The 10,723-nt window shown below is 50.1% G+C and overlaps 1 protein-coding gene across 1 annotated transcript in view; it reads left to right on the top strand.

Annotated features, from left to right (window-relative positions):
* The window catches only part of LOC105294398 (protein-arginine deiminase type-3), a 28,187-nt gene that overhangs the window by 2,922 nt on the left and 14,542 nt on the right, over nucleotides 1-10,723 (top strand). The window contains exons 2-4 of the mRNA XM_011363599.2: nucleotides 4,342-4,522; nucleotides 6,924-6,996; nucleotides 10,031-10,177. Coding sequence (XP_011361901.1) covers nucleotides 4,342-4,522; nucleotides 6,924-6,996; nucleotides 10,031-10,177 — 401 coding nt within the window. The remainder of the gene's footprint in view (nucleotides 1-4,341; nucleotides 4,523-6,923; nucleotides 6,997-10,030; nucleotides 10,178-10,723) is intronic.

Genomic DNA, 10,723 nt, shown 5'->3' with positions numbered 1-10,723 from the left:
CAAACGTACCCTGGAGAGGTTGGCACAGAGCAGTGGGTTTCAAGCTCTGCTCACGAAGGCCTCTGGTCCCCCTCCCTGATTTGACAAAGCAGCTCCTCTTCTGTCTCCAGTGGCTTTTGATGTGAGAGCTCTGACCAGTCCGTGCAGACCTGGCCTGGAGGCCGATGCATTTCCGACTCTTTAACTGTTCGGGCTTTAAGATGCAGGATTTGCGTGGCTGCATTTCCCCTCGGCAGCAGGAAGAATGTCGGATTAAAGAGGAGCAGTGATTTCCTGCCCCTGGTTCTCTTGGTATGGCTGGCGTAACAGGGATGTGCGAGCCTTGCTTAATGGGGAGGAGCAGCTAGTACGGCCCTCCCGCCCACGTTCTAGCTGTCTGGCCTTAGTGGGGACATTGGTGGTCATCTTGTCAACCTTTGTGTTTTCAGCCACAGGGGACTGTTTCTGTTTTCCCGGAGGCTGAGAGCCTGAGTCCATGAAGGGAGAGGATGGGTTTGGGTTTGCAAGGCAGTGGGGACAGAGCTGGCTCCGAGTCCTGGCTCTGCCACTTACTAGTTGTGTGACTTTGGGCAAGTAACCTGTCATCTCTGAGCTTCAGTTTCCTCATCTGTAAAGGGGGAATAATATGGCTATGGGAGCTACCTTCCTCACCATTGTCACCGTCATCCCCCTCACCACTGAAGGGGAGACACAAGACACAAGGACAGACCTGACTTCCCTTGGTTCCCACGAGTGGGGGGCTCGCACTGAGTCATCCCCACATGCCCTGGGAGCCAGGCTCCAGTGTTTCCGAGACAGTCTCCCCTTAGCTGTGTTTCTCAGACTTCACTGCGCAGCGGGATGCTTTTAAGTGCAGGTTCCAGGGCGCTACCTGTAGAACTTCTGATTTGGAATCTATTTTCACCAGGCGAGTCTCAGGCTGGCCACTGGGAGGGTGACCAGCTGTCCCGGTTTGCCTGAGACCTTCCAGGTTTCAGCACTGAAAGTCTTGCGCTCCAGGAAACACCTCCATCCCTGGTAAACCAGAACTGTTGGTCACTCCACTGTGTTTCATCCTCCATTCACCACCTCCCAGGCTGGCTGGGAGGACTCGATGCTGGGGAGGACCTTGGACTACCCTGTGTGTGGACAGCCTTGGCTGGGGAGAACCCAAGGAGAACCCAAGGCCCCAAGCCACATGCACCTCCCAGGGCTGGGCTAGGGGCACTGTCGAGAGCAGCAGGCTGGCAGCTCCGGGTGGCCTGGCTGGAGGAAGAACTTCGTCCAGAGCCTCTGGCCACTTGTCCTCCAGGAAATGGGAAATCTAGCTCTTCCTGTACCTGGCGCAGGCCTCCTCCCAGCAGCCACCCCTTTGGTCTTCCTAACACACAGCTTCCGTGATGGCGTACGAGCACCAGACAGGAAGTCTGGGGTCCTATCTTCTAGTCCCTTCTCTTCTAGTCCCTTCATTTTTCCCAGCAGTGAAACGAGGGCATGGGTTCAGGTGCCCCTGACTTTTGCTCAATCTGAGTGTTTACACACACCCACTCCTTTAATCTTCTCATTATCCCCACTTCATAGATGCTGACACGGAGGCAGAGGGAGGCCACATCCCTCCTTCAAGGTCACACTCCTAGTGAGTGGTCGGGCTGGGATTTGAACCCCAGCCCCAGAATCTACAGGGTCCACAGGCTTAACCATCTTGCCACAGCTCCATCGCGTTGCCCTTCCTGTTCAAGAACCATCGCTGGCTCCCCATTACAGAAGAGTGAAATGAAAACATGATACAGCTTGAGTTTAAACTTGACCTCCTAAGCCTCCGTAGAGAAAACGCCTTCCCCTCAGATGTGTCTCCTCCTTGTTTTTGGTTCACCTGCCTTCCTCTGGGAGGCCTTCACCAGATACCCTAGCCCAGAGTCCCCAACCCCCAGGACTCCGACTGGTCAGTGGCCTGTTAGAAACCAGGCTGCACAGCAGGAGGTGAGTGGTGGGCGAGCGAGTGAAGCTTCATCTGTATCTGCAGCCGCTCCTCAGAGCCAGCATCACAGCCTCAGCTCCACCTCAGATCCTCAGGCATTAGATTCTCATAGGAGCACCGGTCCCTGGTGCCCAAAAGGTTGGGGACTGCTGCCCTGGACTACCCTCTCAAAGTACGTCCAGCTTTCTGTGCCTTAATTTACTTTAATAATCCCTTCTCCCATCCTGGTGGGCAGTTTTCCAAGACTTTCCTATCAATTATCACATTTGAGCCTCACCATAGCCAATAATGTTGGCCACATGGGGGTCATTATCCCACTTTATAGGCGAGGTTACTGAGCCCAGGGAGGCTAGTGATTTATTCAAGGTCGGCTGGCTGATGCGTGACCCAGTCTTGTCTAGGACCTGACTCCTGACTCTGGTCCTGGCACTGCTGAACTCCTGGCTTCCGTGGGCCCCTCCTGGGCAAGGGTGCTTCCCCCAACACCTCGCCCAGGCCTGGCCCAGGGAAATACAGGAAGCCGAAATATACCACTCTCGGGGTCTGGGGCCTGGGAACTGGGTGGGGCTTTCATACCAGAAGGACAATCAAAGCTGCTCAGCTTTAGCTTGTGGATGCCTGGGGTCTAAAGGCAGCTTGCGTTTGAGGGAGCTCCACAGAAAGCTTATAGGCCCCCTGCGGCACTGGAGGCCAGGTGCCTAGGGAGGTGGGGCTTAGGGAGGAGCTAGAGGGAGGGGGCCCTGGGTATGAGAGGGGCCCTTCCTCCCAGATCTCTCTCCATGTGTCTCTGTCTTCCTGGCTCTTCATCTCTCTGGGCCTCTCCATGTCTCTGTGTCTCCCTGTCTCTGTGTTTCCGTGCCTCTGCAGATTCTCCATGTTCCCTGATGGGCTGGCCCATCAGCACAGAGGGCACCACCAACCCTGGAAATTACAGGCTGTGGGAGGAGGGTTACCAGATAAAATCTAGGATGCCTAGTTAAATCTGAAATCCAAATAAATAATTAATAATTTTAAGTATATGTCCCAAATATTGCACGGGACATACTTGTACTAAAACAATTATTTGTTGTTTACATGAAATTCAAGTCTAACTGGGCGTTCTGTATTTTTCTTTGCTAAATCTGACGGGAGAAACAGGTGTGTCAGCCCCTTGCACCTGACGCGGACATGAGCAGTACGTGGGGGTGGGGCCTGCCTGGTGGTGCTAGAACTTGGATTTTTGGTTTATTTCTCTTTTTATAAAAAAGCCACATTGAGAAGTATCCGAATCATGCTGGTGGAGGAGTGAGGAGGGTGTTTTGGAAGAGGTCTGCTCTCCTCTGGGTGGGGTGGGGAATGGAAAGGGCTGGGGGTGGAATGACCAGCTGTGCAACCCTGGGGAAGTCTCTTGGCCCATTCTGGGCCAAAGCTGCACCACGTGTAAAGGGGAGTAATAATCCCCTCCTGCTGGGGCCACGGTGAGCGTTAGATGAGCCAGTGCTTGGAAAGGCTTAGCCAGGCCTTCCATGGTAAGTGTGCAGGAGGGGACCTCGAGGGTTTTGATTATCGTTGTCATTACTCTCGGGGACTTAATGGGTGAGACTGTGGGCTCAGGAACCAGAAGACCTGGGTTTGGGTCCAAGTCCTGCCACTTACTAGCTCCATGACCTTCGACAAGTTACTTAACCTGTTTTCCCATCTGTAAAATGGGGACAAATAATAGTACCTACCTCCTAGGGTTATTGAGAGAATTCCATGATGTAATATGCATAAAGAAACGCAATGGCCGGCACATAGCAGAAGCTCAGCAAGTGTCAGCTGCTGTTATCTCCTAGGTGCATGTGTGTGCTGCTTCCTCTATAAAGCTTCCTGGTCCCCCTGGCTCACAGTGGACTCTCTCTACATGGGATCCTGCTGACCCCTGCTCCTGTGGCCCTGAGCCCCATCTGTCTGCCCCGCGTCCTCAGCTCCCAGGGGGATTGAAGGCTCTGGGGAGAGCGGTGGGTGTATCTGCCTTAGCCTGGCAGTGCTCGCGTGTGCAGTGGGCACCTCACAGGCAATCGGAGGGTGAACAGACAGATTTCCAGGAGGACTCCCAGACTGGCTGGAGTGAGGAAATACAGTCCTAGAGCCAGAAGACCTCAGAGACTTCTTAACCCTACACTTAATGCCTGGGAAAGTCGCAAGGGAGATGCGAATGAACACAGAGCCTTGGAATGTGAGAATGTGTATATGTTTGCGTGAGGTCCAGGCTTGACTCTCAGGAACTTACTGTGAGGATCCAAGAGCCCTGGAGTGGTCAGGGAAGGCTTCCTGGAGAAAGCAAGAGTTTGAGCCAAAGCTCAAGCATCTGAGCAAGGGCTTCCCCGCCTAGCACTTCCCACAGCTCTCCCTGTTCTTCCCAGGTCTGTACCGGAGGGCACAGAGATGTTTGAGGTCTACGGGACCCCTGATGTGGACGTCTACATCTCCCCCAGCATGGAGAGGGGCCGGGAGCCTGCGGACACCAGGCGGTGGCACTGTGACGCAGGGTTGGAAATCATCGTGGTCATGAACTCTCCCAGCAAAGACCTCAATGACGGCCATGTGAGTGGGTCTCCTGGTCTGCGGGTGGGGTGGGGAGGCAGTGATCGGGCTCCACAAAGGCCCAGCGCCCTCTCTTTCCCCAGAGTGCAAGGTAGCCTGCCTCTGGAGCCAGCCAGCATTGCGACTTAAAAACACAAAATGTGTGTCTTCTGGCAAGTGGGACACGCATCAGCCCCCTAGGCCTCGGTTTCCCCATCTGGTGAAAATCATAGCGCCTTCCTCCTAGTGTTGGTGTGGGGCGAAACATGAGCCAGCATTTGTTCTTTCTCTTGCTTTCCAAGACCTCTTGTGAAAGGAGGTGTCCCAGTTCTTCTGTGTTGGACCTCAGTTTCCCCATCTGTAGGTTGAGGGTTGATTAGGTGATCACGGCCACTCTGAATGAAGGAGAGAAGGCAGGGATCAGGGACAAGGGAGAGATGCTGCTCCCTGAGGAGACCCCCTTCTCCAAGGTGACAGTTCTCCAAGTTGCCTCGCCTCTTCCTAAGCCACTCTCTTCCTGTCCCCATGCCCTTCTCGGAGGCACGATGAGTCCCACGCCTTTCCTCTCGCTGCTCATTCACCTAGCAAGAATGAGTGTAACAAACCCCAGCTCTAGGCAATGTTCTGGCTCCGGGTCAAGGGACATTTAAAAAGTGGGTGAAATGGGGCGGCCCTTGAGCTCGGCACAGGTGATGCTGCCTTAAAAAGATGGGAACCAGGACTTGGTGTGTGGGAGTGGTGGGTTCACGCTCTATGCCAGGAGCCATGTTTTGGGAAACTGGCCCTTTAAGGGCACAGACCATGTGCCAGGCACTGGGAAGCCATGAGCTCATCCAGCCCACAGCCCTGAGAGGCAGGTCTGGTCCCCATTTCACAGGTGGGGCTACCAAGGTTCAGGGTAACTGTTCCGGGGCCATGAGAGTAGTCAGAAGGAGAGCTAGAATTCAAGGCAGACCTGCCTGACACCTGGGGGCAGGTTCCCTCCACCGCTCCTGCCTCTATTCCTATGCAAGTTTCTGAACTGAGCCTCTCCACTGGGCTCTGTAAGACAGTTTGGGCAGGACTCAATGAGCCCATTTTACAGACAGGAAAACTGAGACCAAGAAGGGGCATGGTTTACCTGAAATCACATGATCTAGTAGTAGCAGAGTTGGTGAGGGTCAGGTTGAAGTCTCTGGGGCAGTGAGAGAGGACCTGCGGCCTGTGAGGGGCCCCTTCTGGCTGCCCTGCCGAGCTGGGGGCTATGTGGATGCCTCCCCACCCTGACTTCCTTGGCCCGAGGATCACAGAGATTGAGACGTACCCGCTCTACACCCCCAGCCTTTGGCCAGGATCCAGGTAATTGTATGTCTGAGGTGAGCATCATTGCTGAGGCTTGACACATGGGGGTCAGTAATTACAGGATTTAGGGGCTCCCACTCGACTAAGGGGTGAGTGGCTTCTGCAATATCCTAAAGTCTCTGGCTGAGAGGAGAATATCAGAGCCAGACAGTTGAGGGACCCACATCAGCGGGGAATGTCCAAGTGGAGGGCCATGGGTCGAAGGCGGCTTTGATGCATCAGCCTCCAACTGCTTTATCATCCTCACCTTCTTCAACCCCACTTTTGACAGTTATTGGGTGCTCGCTGTAGGCCAGGCACCATGTTGAGCATGTCATATGCCTTCCTTCTTTAATCCTTACAGCCTATAATCAATCCTACAGGGTAGGAACTATTATTATCCCCACTTTATAGCTGAGGAAATTGAGGTCCAGAGAGGATAGTAACTTTCCCCAGGATGTTTACACGTGGCGCATCCAGAATCTGAGCTCTTACACAGTGCCACCTGCCCACCGATAACAATAGCTGATATTTCTTGGGCACTTCCTATGACACTTAAACAACACAGCACTTCTCTAAGCTGCACTACAGTCCTCTGAGGTAGGAACCTGTATGGTCCCCATTTTGCAGATGTGGAAACTGAGGTGGCTGAGAAAGGTGAAGGGCTTTGGCCAAGGTCACAGAACCCAGAGGTGCTGGGCTCAAGTCCAGGCCTGTTGGAGTCACACAGATAAGGAGGTTGGCTTGAAGGGAGTCCCTAAATCCTGCCCAGTCCAAACTCCTCATTTTACAAATGGTGGGACTGAGACCCGAAGGGGAGTGGGGGCTTGCCAAAACCACACAGTAGCCATTGGCACACTGGGACTCGGGTCTCCATAGAATCCCTCACGGATAGTTCCCATTTACAGATGGGTCGACTGAGGCAAAGGAAAAACAAATGGCACAGAGAAGGCTAAAGGAAGAGCTGAGTTGGTAAACTGAATTTTAGTGCACAGAGATTTCTGAGATTGCCTCCTCTCCTCGCCAAATTTCCCAAGACTCGTCTTTTAGGATGAGGGCTCTTGGCTTCAGTCGACATGATCTTGGGCCCATCCTTCTGCAGGTTCAGATTTCCTACTACTCCAGCCGTAAGCCCCTGCCCCTGGCCTACGCGGTTCTCTACCTCACCTGTGTCGGTAAGTCGGGGGCCATGCTGAAGACGTGGCCAAGGGGCCTCGGCCAAGAGCAGGTTGGGGGGTGGTTGGGAATGGCATTGAGCAATGGCCTTTTTACAAAAGTCAACTAGTTTTCTTTTTTAAATTAAAGTAAGAAATGCACATTTTAAACATGTAAACCGTACAAAAGAGCTGACCCTTGAATGACATGGGTTGGAACTGCGCGTGTCCACTTATACGTAGATTATTTTCAATGGACCCACACAGTTTAAACCTGTGTTGTTCAAGGGTTAACTCCACGGCTGGGAATCCGAGTATGCAGAGGGCTGACTGTAGTTATACACATGGGAGGTCAGCACCTCTAACCCCTCAGTTGTTCAAGGGTCAACTGTACATTGAAAAGTAAACCTCGTTCCCTCTAACCCAAGACTTCCAGTTCCCCAGGCCCAGCATCTTTTTAGAGACATGCTGTGCATACACAAGTAGATACATACATATCTGTCTATCCCCCATTTCGTAAGCAAATAGAGGAATATATAGACACGGAACTGGACCCTGCTTTTTCCAACTTAAATTTTTTTTGGCCAGTTCTTCACAAATTGATATATAAACTTTGTGCAAGATGACACAGATGTGGGAACTATCAGACAGAAAATGTAAAGTAACTGTGATTAATATGTTAAAGGCTCTAGAGGAAAAGGTAGATAACATGCATGAACGAGATTTCAACAGAGAGATGAAAACTAAAAGAAGGATTCAAATGGAAATGCTAGAAATACAAATCATTGAGACAGATAAAAAATGCTTTTTGTGGGTCCATTAGTAGAACTTGACACAGCTAAAGAAAGAATCGGTGAACTTGAAGATAGGGCAACAGTTACCCAAATTGAAATACTAAGAAAGAAAGAACGAAACAAACAAAATAGCGGAACAGAGATCTAACAGCTCTGGGACAGCATCAAACAGTCTAAATTCAATGATATTCCCATCCAAATCCAACATGGCGTTTTGACTAGAACTTCATAGAACTGACCTTGAAACTCACATGGAAGAGCAAAAGGCAAGAATAGTCAAGAAAATTTTGAAGAAAAACAAGTTGGAAGGATTCATGGTGTGAAAGACTCTTTTCCAAGCTGTAGTATTCGAGGCAGTGTGAAAATTGGTGCAGGATGAAATACAGAACGATAGAACAAATTGAGAACTTGACAGACCCACACTCATGTGGTTATCGTGTGAGAATCAATAAACTCGGAGCCGTATCTTGGACCATACTCAAAAATAAATTTCAGATGGGTTAAACATTGTAAGGTGAAAATCAAAATTTTAAAGCCTTTAGAAGAGAATATCTGTAAACTCAAGGTCAAGGTTTGTTTGTTTCTTTTAACAAGGCAAAACAATAGCACAGATCATAAGGGGAAAGATCGGTAAGTTAGACTATTAAAATTTAAAACTATCCAACAGAAGCTGAGAAAAAAGTCCAACTCTGGACTGGGAAAAGAAATGTGCAATGCATATGGTTGACTCAATGCATAGGGATTATGGAAAACACCAATCAATAAGAAAAAAAGAAAAATTAATAGAAACGAGCAAGAAATATGAATAATTCACAGAGGAGAAAGACCCAATGATCAGAACCCAAATGAAAAGAAGCTTAACTTGGCATTCCCAAGAATGTGGACCTGGGGAGCTTCTCGCACTGTGGGAGGGAGTTTGCATTGGTACAAGCATTTGGAGAGCAGTTAGCAAGAAAGTTGAAAATATTCCATCTTCAGGAGGCATTCTTAGAAGCAGACTGCTGAATTATAGGAAATGTACATTGTAAATTTTGATAGATATTGCCAAATTGCTCTCCAAAAAGATGGTGTCGCTTTATATAACTGCCAGCCACATATGGAGGTGTCCGGCCAACACTGTGCACTGTCAGCTTTCCTTGTTTTTGTCAATCAGAGAGGTTGGTCATCTCATTGTTGCTTTAATTCACCTTCCTTTAGTCGGGAGCAAGGCTGGAAATCTCTCCTTCCCCTTCCCCTCCCCGAACACCCTCATATACCCTCATTCATTGGAAAAAACGCATACAGAAAAGTACACAAAGCTTTATTTTATACACACCCACACACACATGTACACACACATAAATGAGCAGTTACAAAGCAAACACTTAAGGAGCCATCACCCAGGTCAGCACCCCAAAGTCCTCCCAACCATACCCCTCTCCGATCATAACTCCTTCCTTCCCCTAGAGGTAACCACTATCTTGTGACAAGTATTTCCTTGCTTTTCTTTGTGGTTTTATCACTCGAATATGCGTACTGGAGTAATATGGTCTATTTTTGACTATCTTTGGATTTCCTATGGATGGAATCATATTACACATATGCTTTTGGATTGGGCTCCTTTTGCCCACATTATGTTTGTGGGATACGTCCACACGTTGCATGGTGATTGGGTATCTTTTCACATGTTTAAAAATTATTTCTCCTCCCACCCCCTCCTTTAAATGCTTCCTTTGTGTTGTAAAGTCTCTCTCTGTTTCTAGGGTGACATGTGAAGAAGGTGGGAGGGGGGCTGAGATTTTGGGAGTGTGAGGTGAAGCAGAGGCTCAGAGAGGCCACACGGCCAGTAGGTAGGAGAGCCCAGATTCATATGCACGTCTGGCTGACACCAAAGTCCAGGCTCACTGCCTCATCCCAAGGAGATGTGGCAGCTTCGCACAGACCAGGAATGCCTAGGGCAACCTGGGCTCAGTGCAGGGTACGCCCCAGACATAGAGGGCTGTAGGGATGCAGAAGAGGGAAGGGTCAGGGAAGGCTTCCTGGAGGTGGCAGCATTTGACCTGGCCTGTGCTCTGACCCTGCTTCCTGCCCAAAGCCTCTTTCTCCACCCCAGGAGAGAGGCTCCAGATGCCCCCACCTCTGGTCAGTGTCTTCTTGGAAATAACTTCCATTCGCCCAGCCCCAGATAGGCCCTGAGATGGATGCTAGAAGGTGGAAGCCACAGGCCTGTGCTGGGCTCCTGGGAATCCTGTGGTCACTTACCCTCTGCCCTCTCCTTGCAGACATCGCTCTGGATTGCGACCTGAACTGTGAGGGCAGGGAGAGCAGGAGCTTCGTAGACAAGGTAGGGCATCTTGGCCTGGGGCCAGAAAGGGGTGTGGAGTTTGGAACTGCTCTAGGTGGGGTTAAGAAGGATGAGGTCATTACAGGTATCCCCTGCCTCCTCACTGATGCCACGGTCAGCAGAGCCAACCAGGCATGGCTGGGGATCTTCTTTCACTAGGAGAAAGTCATCACCAAGAATTATCAAGCGTACATGTGCCCAGCCCTGGGCTAGGCCTTGCTTTGTGGGGAAAAGTCTTCCTGGACTTTTAATCTAGGTTAGGGATGGACACACTTTCTCTCTATAAGCAAAGTAGTAAAGATATGACAGCAACCTAAATGCTCATCAACAGATTATTGGATAAAGAAGTTATGGTTCATATATACAATGGAATATTACTCAGCTATTAAAAAAAAAATGAAATCCTACTATTTGCAAAGACATGGATGGACCTGGAGGTTATTATACTGGGTGAGATAAGTCAGAGAAAGATAAATACCATGTGATTTCACTTATATGCGGAATCTAAGGAACAGAAAGAACAAACTAATAAAAAAAGACAGACTCACAAATATAGAGGACAATCTGGTGATGGCCAGAAGGGGTGGGGGTCGAGGGGCTTGTAGAAAGGAGGAAAGGGCTAAAGAAGTAC

The sequence above is a fragment of the Pteropus vampyrus genome, unplaced genomic scaffold, assembly GCF_000151845.1.
Source record: "Pteropus vampyrus isolate Shadow unplaced genomic scaffold, Pvam_2.0 Scaffold86, whole genome shotgun sequence".
In the NCBI taxonomy this organism is placed as follows: domain Eukaryota; kingdom Metazoa; phylum Chordata; class Mammalia; order Chiroptera; family Pteropodidae; genus Pteropus; species Pteropus vampyrus.
This window is presented reverse-complemented; position numbering and strand designations above follow the sequence as displayed.